The 26,846-nt window shown below is 40.5% G+C and overlaps 1 protein-coding gene across 1 annotated transcript; it reads right to left on the bottom strand.

Moving 5' to 3' along the window:
- Window positions 1-4,906: 4,906 nt before the first annotated feature.
- Window positions 4,907-26,153, bottom strand: LOC131693384 (uncharacterized protein K02A2.6-like). Its single transcript, XM_058981156.1, has 2 exons — window positions 25,293-26,153; window positions 4,907-9,376 (listed from the first exon to the last, which is right to left on the bottom strand). Exons 1-2 carry the CDS (start codon window positions 26,151-26,153, stop codon window positions 4,907-4,909), a joined length of 5,331 nt encoding a protein of 1,776 aa, XP_058837139.1.
- Between the last annotated feature and the right edge of the window lie 693 nt (window positions 26,154-26,846).

The raw sequence follows: 26,846 nt of genomic DNA, 5'->3' as shown, positions 1-26,846 counted from the left end.
TAATCCTCTTCACTGTCGGTATCAGAGCACAATTCAATACAAAAACAAAGTTTCTGCCAAAAAAAGAAATCGACAGAAGCAGAAAATTATGAATAACACGCCATGGTTATTCCGAACATCACCTCACTCTCACTCTCACGGTGTTCATTTTCATCACTTCACTTTAGGTGACAACGGTAATAGGTAAAAACAAGTGAAGTGACGTGTAGTTGAAGTGAAAGTGAGCGTGTAAGTGAGAACGATAATAAGGGTCAATATAGTGACACCCGTTCGTTGTGAGCCCAAAAGCTAGTCGATGACGATTATCCTAGCTTCCACGATTTTGTCTCGCTCCTCGAGCGAACACCACAATGAAGAAGAGACATGATCGAAGCGCTAACCAAGATCCAAAGTTAAGCAAAACAATCCAGAGCTTTCACGCAAGCACCCAGCAACCCTGTGCGCAATGCTCAGAAACCTCGAGTTTCCTATCTATCTATCAGCAGCTGCGAAGAATCAACAATCAACCAAGAATCTCAAAACTAGGGTATATTGTCTATTGATGGACCCTTTGCATATTGTGGACCCCAAAGCACTTGTAACAAAAAACGATTTTCTCGTACATGGCTGAACGAAATAACACAATATATTTTCCAACGCGAACAGACGATCGAAGATTGATTTATGTGTATCACTCTAATGTCGATTTTTTCACACTTAATGAAAAGTATTTTACACTATAAGCATATCTTGGTACTTTACTAAGGAGCGTCTATATAAAACCGGTAGTTTTATAACTTGAAATATATCTGAAACTAATATTTTGAAACATTTTATGACTTGCTATTTAGCCAAAATAACCTATCAAACGCGAAAAAATACTGGAATTCAACTCCCTTTTAATATTCTGGAGGGTCTATTATTGGTCACTTTAAAAACACTAATTTTCTTATTTGGACACCCCTCGTTTGTTTGATGATTAACAGCTGATTTGCATTTCGTTTCTTTTTATAGGATCAAAACAATCCTAGACATCTGGAAGTTCAGAACTGAACTTTTTGTTCATCTATCTATTTATAATCGACTTTGTCATGAAGAAATCGAATCCATTGAAATCTAAAGGATGTTATACAGAAGTAGATGTAAGAAAATGCATCGCAGCGATCCAGAATCAGGTGCCAATTAAAACAGCCTGCGGACGAAACGGAGTTCCCCGTTCTACAATCAAGTACCGACTTGGAGAGAAATGGTCCGGGAAACTAGGAAAAGGTCCTCCAACAGTACTTACTGAGCAAGAAGAATCGGAAATAGTGACCTGGATTAAGAGCATGGCAAGGAAAGGTTTCCCGATAACTAAGGATCGGTTGTGTCTAACTGTAAAACGATTCTTATCTGAGCATCCACGAAAGGCTAACTGTAAAATGAATGCAGGTAGTATGAAACATAAATATTATTAATTACATAAAAAAGTATACTTCTGTGAACTTCAGGGTACAGATGGTATTGCGGTTTTTTACGTCGACATCCGGAATTGACAATACGTAAACCTGAAAAGGTGTCATCAGCGGCTGCAACGGTTACAGAAGAAAATATTCGTCATTGGTATCGCTCCGTCTATGAACTCTTGGAAGAAGAAGGCCACAGTGATATATTGAATGATGCACGAAGAATATTCAACGGGGATGAAATAGGATTCTCTTTGGATCCAGAAACTAAGGCCGTGATCGTTCCAAAAGACGAAAAGAACACATATTTGATTGATACGGGATCTAAAAAAAAACGTTACAGTTCTGCAATCGTACGGCGCTGCCGGCGTAGCTGTTCCACCTTGCGTAATACTACCTTACCAACGGATTCCTGTTAGCATTGCAAAAAGTTTTCCAGCTGATTGGGGAGTTGGGCGATCGGATAATGGATGGATGACGAGAGAAGCATTTGTTGCATAAACGTGCCATTTCCAGTCATTTATTTCGTGGATGGTCACCGAAGCCACACAGGCTTTGAGGCTGCAGCTGAATGTCAAAAATTAGGCATTATTTTGGTTTCATTGTACGCAAACTGCACACATATAATCCAACCTGCAGACGTTGCTATTTTCCGGTCTTTAAAAGCCAGTTTGACAAAACAGGTGCATTTATGGCAAGCGAAAAATCCCGGAAAAAATATTCGCTTGGACGAATTTGGAACGATTCTTGATAATCAAATATTCTTTTAAGCCAACGATTGTGGTTAAGGGATTTGAAGTTTGTGGACTCTATCCCTTCAACGAGAATGCTGTGGATTATAGAAAAAGCATCGCAGGAAAAAGAGATCCTATTTCATCGGTCGAAGTAAACAGCGCTGAAACCACGGAGCTGCAAACAGCTAATGAGACTGTATCTGTCTCGAAAATGTTTCTTTTGAACATAATCGAACAAATCGATAAATCAAAGGCTATGTTATATCGAGCGATCGAACCTGAACACTTTGTTGATCAGTCGGAAAGAATAGTTGCATCTATTTATAGGACCGTTTTAGCCCCGTTGGACCAGCGTCAGATTGAGGATATAGTTAACATCGAAGAAATAATAATTGAAGATGATTATCAGGAATCGATCAGTACACCGGATTTTGACCTTAACCAGGACAATTTCATTGAGGATTCGCTGGATGGAACAAAAATTGTGAGTGGAGACGATAAGGCGATTGAAGGCAGTTTGGTCGAGGCTTCGAATGTTTACAATGATGTCAACGATGAATTATTTGCACCTGATCAACACACTTACAAACCTGAGCATAGCCACGACGCTGCTACACAGCTTATACCTTTTGATGGTAAATCTAATGGCAATTCTTTTACTGTATTGAATGAAAGTATCGTCGCCGATAATAAATGCAGCCGGAACAAAGATTTTCTACAGGTTTCCGCTGCGGAATCTTTTCACGGCAAAGTTGTGAAAACTGAGCATGCCGAACTTCTCAACGCTACTACTTCTTCCAATAACAGCCTTCGAAGCTACATGAATGAACCTAACACGCCACAGAAGAAGAACAAACGGTTTAAAAATGTTAAAAGTCCACCAGTATTAACCTCACGAAAACGGTTGGAATTACATAAGATTAAGGAAGCGGAAAAAGAAAATATAAGACAAGAACGAGTGCGCAGATTGGATGAAAAGGCAAGAAAGGCGAATATTAAACGTAATGAATTGATAAATAAAGCAGAGGAAAGATTAAGACGATTGAAAAAGGGATTGAATTAGTAGAATCGGTTCACAAACGTATTTTATATGAATTTTCGATGATTACATATAACTTTCCTGAATAAAATGAATAGGGATCTTTAGGGGTGTGCGGGTTAAGGCATATTCTGATGCAGATTAGTACCGTGAGTTAATATCTCAGTCCTTTTTCAATTTTTTGGCCCGAAACTATTGAAAAAAGTTTCCTTTTAGGACAATAACACATCCAAACCCATGCGACTTGCACGACCCTATAGGTTGCCTTATCAGATCTACCATAGTTTGCAGATGAAACTTGGGATGGCAGGTTGCTAGCAGATTGACAAAGTACCAGATCATGCTGGGTGGGGTGCTGTCCCGGTTAACAATGAGGCGAACGAGATATTTGCAGATACGTCATTTAGTACGACAACTGTCAGTTTGCTGGTTGAGTTTAATTTGGTTTTTTTAAATTTAAAAATCATAAAAGAATAATTAAGGTTTAAGAATGATATGAGTGTACTCGTAAGGACACCCGCTACCAATACATATGAAAAACTGGCACAATTTTTCCAAATTAAAGATCCCTATTGATGGGAAATTTATCATAATTTTTTCGCTTATTTCAATAATTCCCTCTTCTGAATTAAGACAGGTTGCAGGGTGAGGAGCCGTAAAATATGTCACAATTCGTTCAATAGCTCCACAATTTTTAATAAATCCATTAATTATACATATTCTTATAAATATATAATGCAATCCTATAGTAGCCCCAGGACGAGTAATCGTTTAATGGACCTGGGGCCATATTAGGAAAGAAGGGACCATTACAAGGCAATGAAGAAAGTATTAGTTTTAGAAAAATAAACCTTTAAATAGAGGTTTCATAGCGAAACAGATTTAAAAATGCATTTAGTACTCAACTAGGGATCTAGTTGCTGATTTTTTGCCTTGTTTTTAGCTGAGGATGTAAAATGATACGCAAAATAACTCATCGTATCTACTAAAGTGTCCATTACTAGTATACATACCCTATCTGCTCTATAAACTTTCTTAGTTTGTTGCCACCCTGTCAAAAAAAAATGCGGACGAACATGGTCAGGCGATTTAAACAGTTTGACGTTTAACTCAACTCGCCTGTGCTAATTGCCCCTAGAAACAAATGCAATTTGCGAATGCGATTTAAAGGCAATTTCAACACTTAGACAAATTTTCTGGCTGCTGAAAAGGACTTGGTTGTATTTGCGTTTTTCAAACATGGCGGTTCATGTTTTGCTTAAGCTTAAAATAGTTTTTTAAACGATTGGCGTGTTCTCGCTTATATTTTGTTTGTCTAGATATCTGACCTAAACTCTTGATAAAAGTCAGATTGTGGTAAGTTTTGGTGTGCAATGCCAATTTAACCATTGATTCTTCCTATAATTTGGTGGTGATTAACTAGTGTAGTTGTTGTAGCCCTGTGCGCGGGCAGGTCAGGAGTCTTGTTGATCAAATAAAAGACACTCGCGTACAGACTACATAAAATACTTTTAATAACGAAAGGTTAAAATAAAGAGCATGTGCTCAACGGACTGACTGATGACTGACTCGTTGATAAGTGGTTTCCGCTTATGGCGGCATCTGGGAGTGACAGCAAGACTGTCACTAGAGAGCCTAGCGCAGAGAGTGGCGGATGGCAGGGCAGAGTTGCCATCCCTCCAGTTTAGTTGTCTCCAACATCTCCCCTCTTAATAAAGGTGGAACGGGTCAAACCACTGCGGCGCTCTTCGAACTCTCGAAGATCGGCGTGGTAGTGCTGCCACCGGATCTGCTTCAACTGCTGACTCAAATTCGGAAGATGTTGCATGTGATGACGAAGACAGTGGAGAAAGTGATGGACTAACCACCGATTCAGGCGGCTGATCACAACGAGGTGTCGACGATGCACATTGTGAGGTGGTTGGCTGCAGCGTCGATGATGACTGTGATGTTGTATCAGTTGGTAAGTTCGGCAGCTTCCACACGTCCAACAGAATATCCAAAGGTAACTGAGCATATCTGGTTTGCTGTCCTACTGTGTTGGTGGTTGATCCGGTTACAGTTCGACTACGGAGTTGATTAATATGCGAACGTAGCATTCGGCGGTCCTCCACCCAGATGTTGTACATCACGTCACCAATTCTTTCGACGATCACACCTGGAGACCATTTCCAACTGTTTCTTGCATATACTTTGGCAAATACTGGATCATTCCGACTGAAAAATCTCAACTGGCTGTGCTGCTTCTCGATTGGCTTCGGTTCAGTCGCAGGGGGCGGCCGAAGTAGTTCGAGACAGGTTCGGATCTTGCGACCAAACAAAAGTTCAGATGGAGATTTGCCTTCAGGAGCCGAACGGTTAGGTGTGCTTCTATAAGCGAGCAAGAAGGTATCCAACGCATCAGTAATTGATCCTCTACCCTCTCGGATTTTCTTGACGGCCCTTTTGAAAGTGTCTACAAAACGCTCAGCTTGGCCGTTGGATTGTGGATGAAAGGGGGGTGTCGTGATGTGCTCGATACCGTTGATTGCGCAAAACTCAGCAAATTCCACGCTCGTAAATTGGGTACCGTTGTCGGACACTAGAGTCACTGGCATACCAAGTCGAGCAAAAAGGCCACACAGGATGCTGATTGTAGCTGTAGAGGTGATTCTTCTGGTTTGCACAATCTCTGGCCACTTGGAGTACGAATCCACTGCAATGAGGTAATATTCGCCTTCGATGGGACCGGCAAAATCTACGTGAACACGCTGCCATGGGCCGGATGTTTTCGGCCACGGTACAGGAGCAGCGCAAGGAGGGGACCTGGAAACGGATGCGCAATGCTGACACGCCTTTACATAACCAATTATATCATCATCTATGGAGGGCCAGTAGACGTAGCTTCTGGCGATTGCTTTCATCCGCTGCATGCCCGGATGTCCACGATGAAGCTGGTCCAAGCATCGTTTTCGATACTGCGATGGAATGACGAGTCGTTCAGCAAACAGAATACACCCATCAACCACAGTAAGTGACTCCTGCCTGGAGTGAAACCGCTTAAGCTCCGGATCGACGGTTTTTGATGAAGGCCAACCGTCTTGTATGTACCGGAAGACTTTGCGAAGCAGTGGATCAGCTTGGGTACTCTGTGCTACGACTCTGAAACTGAGAGGTAACATATTAACGGTATCTGCGGCTACTGACCTTACATCTTCTTCGAGGATAATGCTCGCAATGACGCAATCCTCCTCTGGCTTAACGTGTTGGTTGATTAGACGAGACAACACGTCAGCGTTGCCAAATTTGTCGGTTGGCACGTATTCAATGTCAAAATCGTACAATAGCAGATTGAGGGCGAAACGTTGTAACCGGTTTGCCGTATACATCGGTATACCCTTCTTAGAACCAAAAATTCGAAGCAGAGGAGCGTGGTCGGTTTGTAGGCGGAATTTCCTACCGAAAATCATTTTGTGGAACTTGGTGACTGCAAAGATGATTGCTAAACCTTCGCGATCGGGCTGGCTGTAGTTTTGTTCCGCTTTCGTGAGCGCTCTGGAAGCATGCTGAACAACCTTGATGGACCCATCGGGGAATTTGTGACTGATGGTTGCTCCGAGACCAACGGATGATGCGTCAGCCGATACTATAATCTCCTGCTTCGGATCGTAGTGTGTCAGCAGAAGTCCCGAGGAGAGAATCTGCTTGAATCGCTCGAACGCTTGCTGGCACTCCGAATTCCAGACGAACTTTGTCTCCGACTTCAGCAAGTTGTCAATCGGATAGCGCAACTGTCGCATGTTGGGCACAAACTTGCCGTAATAATTGATCGCCCCAAGGAAAGAGCGAACACCTGAAATGTCAGTGGGAGGAGGTAGCTTGGTTATTGCCTCAACTTTTACTGGATCAGGTTGCAATCCACATCGGTCGAATAGATGGCCCAAATAGCGTATCTGTTGCTTACTGAAGCTGCACTTTTCGGCTCTGATGGTAAAACCAAAATCCTGAATCCGCTGAAGAACTGCTTCCAAATTACGGTCGTGCTCCTCTTGTGTTTCACCGCCAACGATGACGTCATCGAGATAACCAGAAGTGCCCTTAAGGCCGGCTAGCATGGTATCGATGAGCTGCTGAAAAGCACCAGGTGCTACCTTTACACCAGGTGGAAGGCGGTTGTAGTGGTAAAGACCACGGTGTGTGTTAATTGTCAGCAAATGACGGTACTGTTCGTCGATTTCCACCTGTAGAAAAGCGTCCGAAAGATCAATCTGGCTGAATATTTTGCAGTTAGCCAGCTTGGCAAAGATGTCTTCCGGGAGTGGCAGTGGATACAGATGAGGCTGCAAAGCGGAGTTTAGACCTGTTGAATAGTCTCCGCAAATTCGGATGTTGCCATTTGCTTTGCGCACTACGACGATCGGCGCTGCCCATTCCGAATAGTCGACCAGTGTGATGATATTGAGTTTTTCTAACCTGTCCAATTCCTGGTCGACTGCGCTGTACATTGCATACGCCACCGGACGCTTGGCACAAAAAACAGGCTTGCACTGTTCTTTTACCTCAAATTTAACTTTGGTCCGGTTGCACAACCCGAGCTTTTCGCTGAACACTTTTGGGTAAGTAGCTTTGAGAGTTCCACTGGTGGACGGGGTACTAGTAACTTGGCAGCAAAAAGTATCCATTGGTATGGACCACAAATGAAAACTATCGACTAAATCAGATCCAAGCAGGTGTAGTGGTTTCTCGGTGACACGAATTATCTGCGTGCGTGTGTTTTCGCCGATAGTGATGTCACAGTTAAATTCACCATCAAGTGGCAAAATGTTTCCAGATGCTGCCTTGGCTTTTACTGTTGCTGGTGACAACCTTGGGCTGCCAATTTTCTTCCAGATCTGCTGGCTGATGACGGTAATATCGGAAGCCGTATCCAACTGAAGACGAACCTGTGTTCCATCAAGGGTAACGGAAACGAATCTCCTTCGCTTCTGCACGTTGCACACATTAACGACGACCATTTTGCTTGCCACCGAATGATTACCCTTTCTCGATGAACGTTGTGACTTTTTTGAACTGTTGCAGTAGCCTTCACGATGTCCAAACTGCTTACATTCAGAGCATTTGTGGTTTTTGAAGGTACAGTCCCGTACGTAGTGAAATGCACCGCAAAACCAACACGGTGTATCAGGTTTTTTCCTCGTGTCGTTTGCAGCAGGCTTCGAAGATGGCTGATCCCGTTTGTAGAACCGTTTATCAGAAGATCGCTGCTTAATGACATTCACTTGACCGAAACATGTGGCTGACTCGATCATAGCATTGTCATGTTTGAGGTTAAGAAGACGCTGGCATTCTTCCGCTAGCTGCTCCAACGTGACGCCATTGTTTTCCTCAATCCTGGAAAGCAGCCGTGTACGGGTTTCTGCATCGCTTTCTGCTTTCAATCCGCAAACGTATGTCAAGCATTTAAACTGCTCTTCCGATAGCTTTCCCAGCTCAAACTCAACGCAGGCTTTATTAACACGGCAAGCGAAAGCAATATGGTCTTCAGTCGGGTGCTTGGCGATTTGCAACGTTCTATACCGCCTGCTTATTACCGACTCTTTCGACCCAAATAAATTTTTCAGCTTCGCTACTGATTGGGCAAAGGTGTGTTCTTTCGGAAGTTTCGGTAGAATAAAGGAAACATACCTTTCATGTTCAACTGCGCCCAGCTTTCGCAGCAGTAACCTGACTTTCGCTTCGTCGTCCAAACGAGCGGCATCTTTCTCGAACAAATCTTCATACCTGCTGTACCAAGCCGCAAACGTGACGCTATTGTCAGCGTCGTAGCGAAATTCCTTCACGTTGCCTGCCAAAGAGTCAAGAATTTGTTCTGGGTTGGGTGGTACTTGTACGTGGATAGATGAAACTGCACTCCGGAAAAATGCTTGCTGCTGCTCGTCGTTTTGCTGCTGCCGCTGGAGAAACTGTGCCATTAGCTGCTGGTGCTGAAGCTGCTGTTGCTGCATCAGGTGCATGAACTGCACGATTAGCGGATCTGCTGCTGGTGGGACCTGCTCCCGGTCATTATCATGTGGAATTTGACCATTCTCCATGCTTCTTCTCCGTTTTTTACGCGGGGGTGACGGAATTTTGAGGTTACTTTTCGTGAATCGAAATTTCACCAAATATCCGCCAATATACTCGTCGCCACTGTTGTAGCCCTGTGCGCGGGCAGGTCAGGAGTCTTGTTGATCAAATAAAAGACACTCGCGTACAGACTACATAAAATACTTTTAATAACGAAAGGTTAAAATAAAGAGCATGTGCTCAACGGACTGACTGATGACTGACTCGTTGATAAGTGGTTTCCGCTTATGGCGGCATCTCGGAGTGACAGCAAGACTGTCACTAGAGAGCCTAGCGCAGAGAGTGGCGGATGGCAGGGCAGAGTTGCCATCCCTCCAGTTTAGTTGTCTCCAACAGTAGTGATAAGTTTATGTAAGTAGATAATGAATCCGAAAAAGTAATATTTGTAATTTTCATATTAGGCAATTAAGGGAGATTAAATGGCGCGTTCCCTGGGCGATTTGGGAGCGATTTAAGAGCGGGTAGAGCGGCTAAAAAATGACGGCGGCAAATCGCCCAAATGTTGCATTTGAAATAGCCCCCTAATTGCCAGCAATTTGCTGGCAAATTGAAGGGCAATTAGCGCATCCGAGTTGGCAAATAGCCCCCCGTTAGTCAGCAACTTGCCCTTTTTGACTGGGCAACGGCTGTAATTAAGGTAAAACAACGTATTTGATTTCCAACAACATTGTTCTACTACTATACATCACTTGGAGATATATGTATTATTAATTTAAGCTTCAAATTTTCATGAGAAAGGGAGTTAACAAAAACCCGAATCCAGATTCAATCCCTAAGCTACGCGTTCATCCCTTTTTATTCCGAATATTTTTCCCTGTGATTTTTGGCAAATCGGCAACAGCCAAGGCGCAAACACCGTAACATTTCTGCGTACATTGAGCAATACCAGGACGATAAGGGGAAGCTACCACACCGACAAATTTCGTGCAATAAAAGGAAAATAATGAAAGTGTATTATTTTATTTTATTTACTTTACAGCCTTGTACCCTTCGAATGGTTCCTATTCAGGCGAAGTGGAAAAAGTCGAAGAAGAACAGCCTGTCGTAGTACAATCGTTTTATGCTGTTTGTGTGCATGTAGTTTATGTTATTGTTCGGCGGCAGGCGACGGCTGATGCTTCGATATGCGCTCCATTCCTTGCTGAATCTCATTGGGAATTGTGATGAGAAGGGAGTGCTGCTGTAATGCTTGGGCCTCCGGTTCTCTACATGGATTGTTTCGATGGAAAATATATTAATTTCCGGTTTAAATCTGCAGAGAACGAACCTTCGACGCGACGCAAAACAGGGACAGGGCAAAACTTGATTCGATTTGAGACAAAAATCTTCTGTTGTAAAGATGGTTCATATAGTTTCCCTGCAAAATTTCGTTCATCATTGCTGTCAATCTACCCGAGAAATTTATAAATTTCCTAAAATAAGTTAAGAGGAGTAGGCGTGTTCGGCTGGAGCATTCCCAAGCACGGGGGGTCTACTGAACTGAAAAAAGTAAAACTTTTCGCGTCTTCGCTTGAGGAACCAGGTCAGTTGTTTTTCATAGGTTCCAAACTGGCGTCAAACAAACGCTTCAACTGTAGTTGCGTTGTAACATAAGTTACTTTCAGATTCAAGCAAAAACGCCATTAAAAACATCGTGTTCCACTGTCAAAATCCTCATGATCGTCACTGATGTTGCTTTTGCTGCTGCCACCAACCAACACCCGATGGATTCATTTTTTTCAGTCCAATTCACACCAGCATCGAAACTGATCAAAAAAGTTACCGACCAAAACGTGTTCAACGAAAAAGAAAAAAACCCGAATCGAACCCGAAACCCGCTCGAAAAATATTCCACATTTATTATTTTTTAACAATTCCGTGTTAATTAGATTTGATAAACCCCGCGACCTAGCTACATGCACTAGCTGTAATTCCTTTCCATTCCAATGTGAGCTGCTCTGCTCCGGTGGACCGAGAGAAATTGTAAAAAATAAACTGTTTAGCACAACAAAACAAAAAAGCCCCGAGGTCCCGATTTTTGGAATCTTCGAAGCGTTCTCGTATTGTTCTTCCAAGTGCTAGGTGCTCAGATTTGAAAGAAAAAGTACCATCCATGAAAGAAACGATTAATCCATAATCTTCCCGAGGAGCTAGCTACCGGTGAAACGTTCGAAGGATCCAGTAAGTCGTAAAAATCTGTATGTTATCTGTTTTGCCACAGCTTTCGGGACGCTCATCCGAAGGATGAATGAAACGAAAAGTGTAACGAACGATCGAAACCCGGATCTGACGGATGTCTGTTCATTTTTTACCGTCCCACAAAAAATCGGCCTATTTTCTTGTCCGATTCTTTGTTTGGCAAGTGGTTAACCGGCTTAACAGTTTGTCTTGGGAGCTCAAGGATCTCTCGTTCATTCAAGGTTGACTACCATTCCATAGTGTTGACCTTTTGTTTCCGGCAGCCGAGGAAGTGCACTTTTGCGGATATGATGATCAATGGCCAATTGGTCATTTGGTCAAGCTTGTTGATATTCAGTGGAGCGAACAGTTCCGATCTTCAAGTTATAATAGACTTTTCGGATTTTATTTTAAAATTATTCGCTGCTGTTCGAAGTTGTTTCTGTGCAAAAATGCCGCTTCTAATTAGAAACGCTGTCAGTAATTGATGGGTGATTTGGTACCGCTAGCTTAATATCTGAATGAGGACTTGTCATCTCAATCGTTTGTTTATCATTTATCTGTCAGTGTCAGTTAACAGTGGGAATTAAAAGAAATAAATTTTCGTCTTTATTGTACCTTAATGTAGAGCTTTTCCCTCTCAAAGATAAAACAATAAAACAATTTGTCTGTCTGCCAGTAAAATTCGCCATCCTTTCCGCTGGACAACCAAAAATTAGGCAACATTTGATCGTAGTATGCATCAGATCAAACTTCTGTGAGCCCCTCCCCAACCAGCTGACGACGCACTGATGTTATTATTTTCCCCTTGCAAATCAATTAGCTGCCAATTGGCAATCGCAGTTGGCCAGCCAGTTGACAGCCGGCAGTGAACGCAAAATAAAAAGTCAACCTCTAACCAGGAGGTACATATTCGCGGTTCTGTATTTGCACTTGCCTTCATTGGCCAGCTAATGGGAACCGTAAATAGGTGGATTTATTTGTGCCTAGGAATCCGCCTGACAGAGCAATTCGTGGCACCCCGCCGGCGGCACGGACCCCTACTGTCCGGTTCTAAGTGAATGGGTAAATATATTTATATCTGAGGCAGGCAAATAATGGTAGGAGAGCTACAAGTCGAAGTTTTTGTTTTGTTGTCACTTCCCAGAAACTAGAATCTCCGGTTGGCGATGATCCGATCGGATGATTTCGTCCACCATAGCAACCACCAGCACCTGATCTCAGCTTCTATGCTGCGAAGCCACAGCACGTGTCAGTGAAAATTCTAAAATTTCCCACATTCTGGCGGAGCAATCTTGGTATCGATTATAATTTAATTAAAATTTCCATTCAATTCCTGGATTCGAGTATCGCCGAGGGACAATGTAAAAACCTATGGAAAATCACTTCCCATGTAGAGCATAAAAACAACAACGACCAACGCCCGGCCCGCAGCGTAGCAAATCTAAACCGGTGTGAAATAACAATTTAATCTTGTACTGATTGAAAAATTTCACGAAAACAACCGCCTACTGCCGGTGTAGCTCACGCGTGAAAGCTCACGTGTCACAACAAAGCGCACTCTGAAGGGCACTCATCCTATCCAAAATGAGCTACGATTGCGACGATGAACTCTCGTTGGATTTTTCCCCTTTTTTCCTACGACAGGCAGTGGCCTGGGCCTAGAATCGGCAAACGGGTGGTCGGTGTTTATTTTGCACTGTTTTTACATCATTTGATAGGTCGTTTGATGTCACGCGTTAAAAGTAAACGTCGAACGGTGGCGGTTGCGAGAGCGGCACGCAGTCGGATACTGATTGGAAATTACATCATCATCATCATCATAATCACCACATCGTTCGGGATAGCTAGAAACCTCGACAAACATATGATTACGGCCTAAAAGCCAACTGTCAAAATCCACTTTGAATGGAAATTCCGGACAAACTGTTACACGCCAACCACAGATGTTGGTAGTAAACGAAAGAGAAAAGTTTTCTCTTTCATAAACTGTTGTGAACTGTGTTTGACTAATAACGGTTTGTCTGGAATTTCCATTCAAAGTGGATTTTGACAGTTGGATTTTAGGCCGTAATCATATGTTTGTCGAGATGTTTTTTTCAGATTGGAAGAACCAGGTCCGTCGAGAGCAGCGTTGGGCCCCAAGGTTTATATTGCTGACGGGCCCTCCTAAACCTACTTATTCAATTTTTTTATCTCTTGACACAAAAACAAAATTGTTTTATATTTACACTCCTGAGACATAATGGAAGGATGCCAAATTCGTTCAAAATCCCTTTTGAAAGCATTTGTCTCTTGATATCCTCAGATACGATTAAGCGTTCACTCAGAGACTAATCGATACTACCAACTCCCGAAGAAACTCTCATAGTTTGAGGATACGTGAAATGGAATTTAGAACACTTCATGCCTGGTAGTTCTAAGCAGTTATGTTCCTCAATGAACAATGAAAATGCATAAAAGGAAAATGAAAACATAAAAAGATAGGGACCAAGAGAAAATAAAAAATAAGACAGAACCAAACAAGTAAAAAGTAGAAAAGGCAGAAAAAATAGAGAAGAAAAAAAACTAAGAAAGACAAAAAATAGAGATGACAATAGCAAGGAAAAACAATAACTTTTTTTATTTCCTTTTGCTTTCTTTACACTGGAGAATGGAAAAAGGGAATGGAAAAGGCAACAATAAAAAAAGAAAAACATTGAAAAATAAAAAAAGGTAAGAAGTGTGGAAATGGCAAAAAAGAGAAAAATGCAAAAAACATAATTGAAAAACAAAGAACAACACAATAGGAACGAGATAAGTAACGAAGTTTAAAAAACGAATAGAGAATTAAAAGGACAAAGTAAAATGAAAGCTAGTGTCCAGAAAAATATAAAACTAAGGTTTAAGTAACCACCCCAGGATAACAAGGAGAAAATAAGTACAAAGGAATGAAACGAACAAATTAAAAGGGAAAGGTAAATAGAAAGAAAAGAAAGGAATAAGTAAAACGAAAGAGTAAAATTAACGAAGATATAGAAAGCACGAGAAGAGAAAAGCAAAAATTAGGTAAATAGTGAAAACACAAAAATATATGAAAGAAAAACTTGCTCAATTGGAAAAGAAAAAGAAAATTACGGAATAAGCCAGCAAAAAAGAATAAAAAAGAAACAGAAAAAGAATAAGGCTGGTGAAAAAATGAAAAACCAAATCGAAAAGGGACAAATTTTTATGTTCTATTAAAGACAGGTTTTTTTCAGGTTAGAGAAATCTCTTGGAACAAATCTCTAACCCTATGTAATAACTCAAACGGTAGAGTCACTTTAGAAGAAGCAAAAAAGCGAGTCAGCAAAGCGATAAAAAGAAAAGGAAAAAATTGAAAAATGAAAAAGTGACATAAAAAATACAAACATAAAAGAAGAAAAAATGGAAATAATAAAAATAACAGCAAAATTCAATTAAGGTGCAAAGAAACAAAAAAACAAATAAAGCATAAAAGAAATAGACAAAAGCAAAAAAACAGCGAAGAATAAGAAAACGCGAAGAAGGAAAATATAATATCGAAAAAGAAAACAAAATTGAGACGAATAAAAGGAAAAAAAGATAAGTGACAAGGCAAAGGAATAAGGAAAAGACAAAAAGGAAAAACAAAACAGTGAAGTAGAAAAAGAAAAAAAAGAAAAGGGAAAAATTTAAAAATGAAAAATGGCAATGTACCATGGCGAATCAAAAACGGAAAAAAAGGAAAAGACTAAACGGAAAACGAAACAGTGAAGTGGAAAAAGAAAAAGGAAAAATAGGAAAATGGAAAAATGGCAAATCGAAAATGGAAACAGAAAAAAAAAGAAAAATGGAAAATTGAAAACGGAAAAAGAAAAAAAATAGAAGAAATAAAAAAAATAAAAAGAAAAGTAAAAAGGAAAAAGGAAAAAGTAAAAACGAAAAAGTAAAAAGGGAAAAGGAGAAAAGGAAAAGGGAAAATGGAAAAATAATAAAGGGAAAAAGAAAACAGGTAATAGGAAAGAGGAAATAAAGAGAAAATAAAGCGGAAAATGAAGCAAGAGAAAAACAAAATAGAAGGGACAGCATAATCAGAAAACGAAAAGAGAAAGAAGAATAAATATCAGGAATGTCGATAATCCAAAATTGATCTTCGAAAATGGTAAAAGAATGATAAAGAAAATGGAACAAAATGAGAGAAAAGTAATAAAATAAGTTAAACAGAAATAAAATATATGAAAACGAATGTGTATAAGAAAAATTGAAAAAGGGAACATTACAATAAACAAAGAAGTTAGAAAAAGAAACCAAATCGAAATATTAAAAAAAAGAAAAAAAGGTGACAAAAATAGAGAGAAAATTGCTGCGAAGAAAATGGAAAATTGAAGAAAGAAAAGAGTAAAAAGAGAAAAAATAAACGAAAAACAGAATAAAGAAACGAGATAGAGAATTTAAACGGTGAAGTTTTAAACACTAAGAAGAAAAAATACTAGACAAACGTTAAGAAGTAAAATGGGGAAAGCAAAAAAATAAACAGAAAATTAAAAAGAGGGCAGAACAAAGGAAATGGAAACATAAAAATATGGTAAAAAGAAAAAAAGGAAATAAAAAAAGGTAAAATTGAAATGCCAAATACAGGAAAAATTATAGCGAAAAATATATTGAAACTGAAAAACGAAGAATGAGAAAATTGCAAAAAGAACCCAACAAAAAAGATTCCGCAAAAACATAATAAGGGTAAAAAACGAAGACAAAACGAAAATGAAAAAGCAACAGGATAAAAGATGGTTGTGAAAGAAGAATGGAAAAAGAAAAAAAGGACAAAGCAAAAAGAAAATTGAAAATAGAAAAACGACTTAAGAGAAAGTAAAAATGGAAATATTCGCAGGCAAGTTGAACTACTTGTGAGTTTAACTTATCTGTTGTTTATTTTTGTTTTGTGCTGTTATTTTTCCCTCGCTTCCAATTCTACTTCCCCACACCTCCTTGTCCTTTCCTTCCGCTCAGGAAATGATGAAAACACACGGCAAGGCACAAATCCCCGACTACGTCCGGGGAACGTGCCATTTGAGCCAATATAAAAAAAAAAAAAAAATGGAAATAGCACGAAAAAAATGAATTAAAGAAAGGGAAAGCAGAGAAGAAAGAGGAAAAGAAAACAGAAAATGGGAAAATGGTTTAAAAGATAAACGAAAACGAAAAAAAGTTGCTTTTTCCTCCACACACAACGTTGAAAAAATCTTCATGAAGATCAATCAGTAGTATTCCAAAAATGCCTCGTACAGATGACCATCGGCTCTATTCTGCGCGGCGTGTGACGTGAGACGACTAATCTCACCTCACTTTACGTGACTTTTCTCACCCTATTCTGAGAGTCGACTCGGGTGATGTGAGATTCCCCATTGCGGTTAAATGGGTGTCTCACGTCACCCGAAGTGACTCTTCAGAATTGGGTGAGAAAAGTCACTTAGAGTGAGGTGAGATTAGTCGTCTCACGTCACACGCCGCGCAGAATAGGGCTGCATATTTTCATGACGATTGCGTGAAGAGTATCAAAAATATGGCTTTTTTCGTTTTCGAAGATGACCGCTGTTCAAGCTTTTTCTGTTAAACTTCAGTCGCCGCACTAACATAATCACATCTAGTAGATCTATAGATTGACAGCATTTAACTCAAGAATCGAGTTCTCCGAAGATTTCACCACGTCAAAATCCGGCTAAGTGTAAACCCCAATGTTTGTCATCGAATCAGAATTCAAACTCGAGAAAAAACGGACACCCGGCGACAGATCTCGTTTTATTGTTTTCCGAAAAAATCATCATATGATTGCGATAATAAGCCATCACTATTTCAACACACACTCTTGTCACGATGACAAAAAACCCCGGAGGGGAGTTGTTTGACGGCACCACACATGGCCTTTTCAAGTGGCTCTGTTTGTTTTCTAGCCCGCTTCCAAAAGCTGCTGACCCAAAGGTTCGTTTTTCTTCATTAGGAAATCGTCAAAAATAATGCATCGGTACACAAAAGCGCAAGCGGCCGCCTAAATCCCCGTTCCGTCGTAAAAAACGACTTCTCAAGGGTGGGATTTATATGCCGGGACGTGCGAAGGCCCCCTCCTCAAGATGCACTCAGTTAATAATTGAGAAATAAACATTGTTAAAAAATTTCAACGATAAATAACGAAACAAGAGAAGAAAAAACACAGTTGAAACGGGTGGGAATTAATTTGTTTGTGAAAGGGGTAAAGTGCTCAGGGCCTCTCAAACTAAGCGTTGCGTTGATACACACGTAGTAGCTTCACCCGCTGGGGGCTGCTGGAAGAAAGACAAAAAAATTGTAAGCTTTGTTTCGGTCCACCCGAAAATATATTGTTAAAATTGATAGCTGTGTATGAATAGCTTGAGCAAATAGCTGCATTGATAATGAGCTTCATGAGAATGAGGATCCAGCGTCCACTCATCCGTCCAGTAACTGGTTTACAACAACATAGCAGGCCGTCGAAGAGATGGTGGTGATGACGATGACGTTAATTGACAAAGCGCTTGTTTTCACACGAGACAAGATAGCGGCTTAATCGGCACTACGGTGGGCTGCGGCTTTCTTTTTTGTTGGGCTTGAAATTCAAAAAAATATCAACTATCAACGTACTGCAGATCTTATAATAATGATTGTCAACGGACAAACTGTTGAACAATATGTGCGACTTGATTTTTATCATAACTGACAACTCACGACCAAAAAACCGCAGCTGCTCGCAGCTGATAATCGACGACAGGAACTTATCATGCGCGCACCCATTCACAAATTGACTTTAACAAAACAGTGCACGTTTTGACAGCTTCTTTTGTTGCCTGTCATGTTAGTCTGACACCCTGCCCTTCGAACGAAAGGAGGAGGAAAGCGTGGCATTTTCGCTCTGCCAGCGCCAATTAGGCTGTTTTGATCGGCTTTAGCAAAACAACCACCGCATCACCGATAGGAGAAAAAAAAAAGTTAAAAGTCACTGCGTCAACAAACAATAACAATTAGACTACAATAATCACCTACAGCGAGCCCTTTCTCCGCGTCCATGGCCTTCTTCGATGGGCAACTGTCCGGTGCGTTCAGTGATCTGCTGTAATCGCATGTCGTTGGCGTGTGACACACGCCGTGTGTGAGAGCTGAGTCCCTTGTTGGGATGGTCAGTTTGTTTACATTTAATAGAAATGTTTCGAAAATCACTTGTTCTTAGTTTTTCAAGTTGAAAGTAGTTTATACAGCAAATTGAGTTGGTGTTAAACAACCAAAATAAGATTTAAAATTAAGATTAAAAAAAAATTCTTCATGAAACAGCTCTCACCATAATTGTTGGGCCTTAATTATAACTTTTAGAAAAAGTTTTTTCGCGAAACCGGCAAGTTTGATGGGTCCGATTTAACATCTCTAGCCCCTCCGAGGCCTGAGGTTTTTTTCAAAGGTGTCCGAAAAACAGCTTCGATTACCACACCCGGCCAGCTAACGATCAATACCCGCACACACGCGCTGATGACATGCATTTTTTTCAAATTTACATCACCCTTAAAAAATGACTCGCCCAGAGATACACAGGACCGTCCATACATATATCCCCAACTTTTAACTGTCCTGTTCGATCGGGAAGCCGTCCAGCGAACCGTGCACGGCTGTACCATTAGAGTCACTGCTGCTGCTGGCGACGCCAGGCTGCTCGTTCGATCAGTGAGAAATGCGGTTCCACCCGGCACCCCCTTTTTAGCCACGAAGAAGCCAGAGTAGAATAATTTAATTATCGAACTCGTATTAACGAGGTGAGGTGAAATATGAACAAAATTACCGTTAATAGCCCCGGTCGCATTTGTACGTGGATGGTACTTAACACACCCGAAAACAGCACAGCTCAACCGAGACTGACACGGCATGCACGTTGGGATGGAGGGAGGGAGAGAGAGACAGTGAAAACTTGAATGTGCTGTAATTTGTAACACTTGGAGGAACAAGCCTGAATGATTTTCTGAATTGATTTTCGAAACAAGTTTGTCATGAGTTGTGAATATCGATTCCGTTCTAAATTTTCCATTTACTAATTTATGAGTAGTATCTTAGTTAATAATGTCTACGAACGGACCGCATTAACATCCTTTGACTTGTGAGCAGGGCCGCCGAGAGAGGAGGGGAGACGGAGTGTTTCCCCCCGGGCCCGGAGTTCTGAAGGGGGCCCGGACTTCGAACAGGAGGAATGATTCTGTCAAATATTATTTCAATAACGACTTATTTGAAAATTTATTTAGAGCTTCAATAATTTTCTTTAATTTCCTTCCATTTTCATCATAAAGTTAATCGAAAATTATATTATGAATTTTATACTGTATAACAGACTAAACAAAAGAAAAGTTAGAAACATAGAACTCAAAAACGATTTTACGCGCAGTGGGCAACAAGACCTAAGATATTTTTTTTTTGTAAATTGTGTTTTTACTGAAACTTATTTTCTGTTTCATACTTTACTATAATTATCTCATAGCTTTAGACTGACTATTTAAAGAATTGAGTTACTTAAAGTTAAAAGCTCCAGGCTCTCGAAATTGATTTTGATTCGAGTTTTTCTAATTAATTAGAAACTTTGAAATCTGTGGATGGGTTCAAAAAAACAGTGGCTTATTTTTTTGCTTTAGCTATACGGTTAAAATTAAACGATTAGTCCAATTGCGATAATTTTTATCTTTTCAGTACAATATCTCTACTTTCTTTTAGAGTGCTGAATTGGTCAAAAAGGATTTGTGAAACGAACTCCAATTAACTCCACAAATCAAGAAAGAACATGAAAATCTGCAAAGAAAACGATCCAATCTTTTTCCGTATTCACTTGAAAAATATCATTTAAATACGAGAACCGGAAAGTTTTTTAGTTTTAAAAAATTAAAGACATTTAATTATTTAACTAAACTTTTATTTTTTATGATTTCCTTATATTTGTCATATTTTCCAATTTTCTAAATTTAGTATTTCTCAATCCGCCCTTTTTCCACATTTTTCATTTTAGGTTTCATTTGTTTAAAAAAAATTTCTTTATTTTTTTTCGTTTTAGTTTTCTGCGTGGTGTGAATTTTTCTGTTCTCCATTTTCCAGTTTTGATCAGAGGCGACGCGTGGTTCCACCGTTAATCTGTTCAATATACCACAAAATCGTACACGGTTCAACTGTGTGCGGGGTAATGCCACTACTGCCGTAAATCCGTAGCGTCTACCGCTTATTGTACCGTCCGGACGTTGTAGTCATGATGTTGCTCATTTGGCAGGCGAGCAACAAATAATTCAAACGAATACGCGGCACCTCTATTTGTAACCTTTCGTATTTGACTGAGCTACTTAGGTGCTTCCTATTGACCTATGCTATTTACCAATATACCATAAAGTCCCTCAAAATAGTCGATTCGATCTAACGAATAGGCCTAAAGAAAGATGTTCATCGGACGGATTTTTCTGATCGCAGTTGAATGAAACAAATTCGTAGTCAAAACCCACCGGTTTATAGTCAAACAAACGTCTCGTAGAATATATATATATATATATATATATATATATATATATATATATATATATATATATATATATATATATATATATATATATATATATATATATATATATATATATATATATATATATATATATATATATATATATATATATATATATATATATATATATATATATATATATAATACTGAAATTCTACTGGAGACACTAGATTAGTGTATTGTTCGAATCAGAATATGGAAATTGAATGCTTGGAATTCTTTTCTTTCATTTAAAGTTTTCTGCGTGCTACCGCAGTTAATTTATACTCAAAATGGGTTTCGATTCGTCTGATTTGGCTCGCTTGTTCAATGAACAGGTATATATTACCAACGAGTCGCCTCTGGTTTTGATATTTATGCTTTTCTTTTGCACGGTTTTTTTCAATATTCTCGCATTTTTGTTTATTATTAGTATTTTCCGATTTTATCCATTTAAATAATTTTCAATTCCATGTTCCACTTGTTCCGGTTTTCTATTTTTGTAATCTTTTCCGTCTAATTGTTCCCATTGTTAATACTATTAGATCCTAACAATAACATGTCCATTTTTTTTGAAGTAGAATACTTCTAACGTTTCAATATGGGGTCCCGTTTCAAAAATTTCAGTTGAGAAATTTTCCCAGGTTTGAAATGCGAATATCTTCCGTTCTACTGGACGAAATCGCAATATTTTTGCACTATCTGATCGGAAATTTGTGCACGTATTTCGTATTAAATTTCGGAATTACTGCGACTACTATAAATAAACCAAAACAAGGATTTTCAGAAAATCCTTCGGAAACAGCGAGGAAAATGCGCAATTTGCCAGCATATCCCACGCAGAGCCGTCAAAAAGGAGCATGTAAGCGTTTCATTACATACGGGAATGTTATATATACAGGACACGCGAGCTTGTTTTGTATCAGTGGGTGCTCGCTTACCACACGAGCAACATGCTCGTCCGGACGGTACAATGAGCGGTATCATATTTGCGTTCCCGTACCAAGCGTCATCGCAAGGTTCTTCGTGATTAATCTACGAATGCTGATGGTGTGCAGAAAAATGTCATCCGAGATGCCTTGACCTACACTGAACACGCCAAGCGCAAAACCGCAATGAATGTCGTCTATACTCTGAAGCGGCAGGGACGCACTTTGTATGGATTTGGAAGTTGAAAAGGTAGAACTCACTTGTATCATTATAAAAAGGCCCTTTTCATGGCCACCAAATCCATTTCAAAGAATAAGTTTGCATTTTCTGTTTCATGGACTGTTTCTCCCTGGAGAGCAATTTGGGTTAAACCCTAAATTATGATTTATTTCAGTACGTAAATTGCAAATATGGTCAGAAACAAACTGGAGTGAAGTGGAAAACATTTTTACTAGGCGCATTCAAAAAAGGTTCCAATTCTCAAACATTTTACCAAGGTGCCGTATTACATTACTCTCTTTACCCTGAGTGTTCGATAATCTCCGTAGTGGAAACACAATTTCAATTTTGTTCTTTATCAAAAATATGTCGTCGACCAACAAAGGGGTGGAGCTACGACGAACACATATTGAGGACAACACAAAAAAGGACGAGCTTACATTGTGCTGTAGTCAGGTATAAAAACTCAGCATGCTGTTGCTCACGATCAGTTCGTTTCCAGCATCAGCATACAGCAGTTCGTTTGCAGCATCTCCCGCAAAATTCAAACCGCTGTCCGCGTGCTGCTGTCAGAAGAGTTGGCCAAGCACGCCGTCTTCGATGGCACCAAAACTGTTACCATATACACCAGCACCAAGTAAATTTCGAACACTGCCCAAAGAAAAGGCCCTTTTCAGGGCCATCACTTTATCGACAAAGAATGAAATTGAAGTTTTGTTATTACAAGCATCAGCTTGTCAAGAGCGTTGGATGGTAAGTGAGCCACTTGTGAACAATACCGTCGCTTTCACGAGAATGGCACAAAATCAAAAGTTATTTGTGATTTATAGACATTTTAGTGTAATGATTCAATTTACAAAAATCGAACGTTTTCTAACGTTTCGATATAGGTGCTCCGTTTCAAAATTTTCGGCCAGAATGCTGCCTGTTTTTTCAAACGTGAAAATCTGCTGTTGTATTGAATGAAAACCTTCGATTTTTGCGCTGATTGGAAATAGTTGTGACTAATTCTGTAGAATGTACAATTACTGAAATAACGGATTTTGTGAAAGCAGTGGTTGGTCCGTACAATTCGATTCCAAGCGAGCCAGACTAGTTTTCGTTGGAAGGTCCACCTCTGACAATAGAAGTAAACTATTTTATATTGAATTCAACTAACTTCCTTTTTTTTTCGAATTAAAATTATCTTTATTTCCATTGTTTTTCTACATTTCTGTATGTTATACATTTCAAGTGATTTTATACATGTATATTTCATCTTTGTTTGTATCTGCTCGATTGTGATCTGCTGTCTTGGGTATATCTTGATTTTCACTGCTTTAGTGTTATTTTGAGTTTTCTTAACCTATCTTAACCTAATTATTTCATTCTACTAAATTTCTTATCAGTTCATGTTCTGAATTGGTACATTTTTCTTTGAATTTTCTGTTAATATTTATGAATCTGTCCTCTAGTAGTTGAATCCCTGCCACTCTATGGACTTCAGTAGTTCTCGTGCGGTAGGGGAGGTTGAAAATCATTTTAAGTGTTTTGTTTTGTATCACCTGTAACTTCTTTTTGTGGGTGCGTGCGCAAATTTCCCAGACTGGTGATGCATAGGACAGTACTGGAAGTATAATGTTTTTATAGACTGCTAACTTGTTTGTTGTGTTTAATTTAGATCGCCGATTTATCAAGGGATAGAGACTTTTTATTAATATAGAGCACTTTTGTTGGATTTTTTCAACATGCGATCTAAATAGTAGCTTGGGGTCAAGGGTTAGTCCCAAGTAGACGGCCTCGTTGGACCAGTCCACTGTTATTCCGTTCAGTTTTACCTTGCAGTTGTTCGGGGGGATTAGGCGTGGGGATTTGGAGTATGGGAATAGGATGGCTTGCGTTTTGGTGGGATTTATTTTAATCTTCCAATCGCTGAAGTACTTCGCTATAATGCCAAGGTGGCTTTCGAGCTTTTTGATTAAAGTTCTCGTGTTTCTGCCTTTCGCTATAACTGATGTGTCATCCGCGAAGAAAGAGAGCGAGCAGTCTTCAGGGAACATTGGAAAGTCCGCCGTGAAGATGCAATACATTATAGGGCCGAGTATGCTGCCTTGAGGCACACCTGCCGTTACTGAGAAGGGTTCCGAAAGGATGCTGTTGAGTGTTACCCTGAAGAATCGATCAGTTAAGTAGCTTCCCAGTACTTTAATTAGGTAGTTTGGGAAATTATATCGATACAGTTTGTGTAGAAGCCCGTCATGCCACACGTTATCAAAGGCTTTTTCCACATCAAGGAACGCCATTGCTGTGGATTTTGCGAGTTGTTTGTTTCTTCGGATCGCGTTCGTCACTCGGAGAAGCTGGTGGATTGTGGAATGTCCTCGTCGGAATCCAAATTGTTCCTTCGGGATGATATTATTCCTGTTGACGTGCTGAAGGATTCTGGCGTAGATGAGCCTTTCAAACACCTTGCTCAGTGACGATAAGAGGCTGATGGGACGATAACTGCTCGGGGCTGTTGGATCTTTGCCTGGTTTAAGGATAGGGACTACTTTTGCTAATTTCCACTCGGATGGGAAGTAATGGAGAGCAAGGCAACGGTTAAATATGTTTCCGATGTGAGTCAGAGTGCGGTCGCTCAAGTTCTTTAATTCAAGATTGAATAGGCAATCAAATCCCGGGGCCTTCATATTTTTTGTGTTTTTGATTGCGGCTCGAATCTGTGGCAGTGTGATTCGTTGGTTATCGGGGACATAACAGTGGGTATCTTGTATTATTTTGATGGTGTCTTCTACAATTAGCTCGTTTGGGCTGGGCATACTGGCTCCTATGTTGTGGGATGATACGAAGTGTCTACCGATGGCATTTGCTTTTTGAGCCGGGGTTATAAGAATCTCGTTATTACTTTTGAGAGGAGGAATGGGGCGGGGTTTGGTTTTAAGGATTTTGGCAACTTTCCAGAAGGGGCGAGAGTATTGGCCCATTTGGGCTATGTCTTGACTGAACCTATCGTTCCTAGCATTTTCTATTCGTAGCGATATGATTTTGCATAAGTGGCTAACAATTTGTTTTTTGTGGGGGTTACCTGTTCGTTGGTACTGTCTACGGTATATGTTCCTGAGCCTGATAATTTGTAACGTGGTGGTGTCTATTTGGTTTGGTTTACTCACGCTTTCTATTGTTCTAATGCACCTTTCTTCTGCAGCTCGGATTGCTCGGTTGAGCAAATCGATTTCCCGGTCCACATCTGCTGTGGTTGCAAGCTCTGCACCGTCGTTTATATGCCGGTCTACGATGCGCTGGAATTCCACCCAGTTGACTCTGGTGAAATCCTTCCTTGTCTGCTTCTGTCGTTTCACTGTCGCACAGCCTGCTTCCAGCACCACCGGGTAGTGGTCGGAACTAAGCTCGGTGATTGTCACTGGGTCAGAGATGTTTCCGTAGTTGGTGATGAAGAAGTCTAATGTTGAATGCACTCCGCGTCTCGACAGATAGGTAGGTTCATTAGGTGCACTGATGATGTAGTGACCCGCTTGTGCGTCACCGAATAACAGTCCTCCATTTGTGTTGCAGCATTGGTTTCCCCAGCTTTGGTGCTTCGCATTAAGGTCTCCAGCAATGATGTAGTTACTGTTTGTTCTGGTCAGTTTGATGAGGTCACCACGGAACTTTTTCCTCAGCTCCGCTGTACATTGTCGATGACAGTAGGCGGAGACGATGTCGATTTTGCCGTTCGCTAGCTCAACTTGCACCCCGACGGCTTCAATTATGGAAGTACGGTAGTGAGGTAGGGAGTGAAATTTGATGTCGTTTTTGACAGCGAGTGCTACACCGCCGCCAGCGATTCCCGTTCGATCTAAGCGAATTGTTGTGTATCCTGGTAGGTTGAAGTTCTTTTCTGGTTTGAGATGAGTTTCACATAATGCCACTATATCGATGTTTTCACGCTGTGTTAGGTGAGCCAGCTCTTCGCGCTTCTTGATTACTGAGCGGGCGTTCCACTGCATAATGCGTAACGGTTTATCTGCCATATCTGATGAATGCTTGGGCAAGTTGGAGCATTTGTGTTTGACACTGGTGTAGTTTTTCGCATATGTCTGCAAACATTGCATGGAGATCCTCTAGCGTTAAAGTTGCGGGAAGCTGTCCTTCTGTTGCGGTTTGTTGTGGGGAAACGTTATTTGTAGCCCATGCAAAGCCCGGTGGGATTTGCAGATTTTCCTGCGGTGCAGCTGTACGTTGGATCGGGTTCCCAAACATTACTGGCGGAGCTGGTTGACTCCCTGAAGATGGTTGGAGCGGTGGAAAATTGTCAGTCGTGAATTGTGGGGCCTTATCTCGCTTCCTTCCCGGCTGGTTTGATGATGACGCTTGCTTTCTGATCTGCTTGTATTCGATACGTTTTGGACACTGCCTGTCACTACCTTGGTGTGCACCACCGCAATTTGCACAATGATATGTGCGCGGGGGGTGCCATATTGTACAGCATTCCGATGCATGGGTCCCTCCACAGAGGCGGCAACGAGGTTTCAGGTTACAATTTTTGGTTCCGTGACCGAAGTGTAGACATTTTTGACACTGAGTGACGTCACGATGTGCACCGCGATATGCTTCCCAACGAACGATGATTGAGCTGATATTTCGCACTGCTTGAAGGGCGCCAAGCGTTATTGATCCTTTTCTGAAGTGTACTAAGTACAAGCAGTCTCTTCGCGTTCTGTTCC

This window comes from Topomyia yanbarensis, chromosome 1, assembly GCF_030247195.1.
Source record: "Topomyia yanbarensis strain Yona2022 chromosome 1, ASM3024719v1, whole genome shotgun sequence".
Lineage (NCBI taxonomy): Eukaryota > Metazoa > Arthropoda > Insecta > Diptera > Culicidae > Topomyia > Topomyia yanbarensis.
This window is presented reverse-complemented; position numbering and strand designations above follow the sequence as displayed.

Coding starts and splice junctions, on each gene's coding strand:
- LOC131693384 (XM_058981156.1), bottom strand. CDS start 26,153: ATGGCAGATAAACCGTTACGCATTATGCAGTGGAACGCCCGCTCAGTA. Junction 9,377..25,292: donor GCATTAGAACAATAGAAAGC/GTGAGTAAACCA, acceptor GCCCGCGCACAG/GGCTACAACAGTGGCGACGA.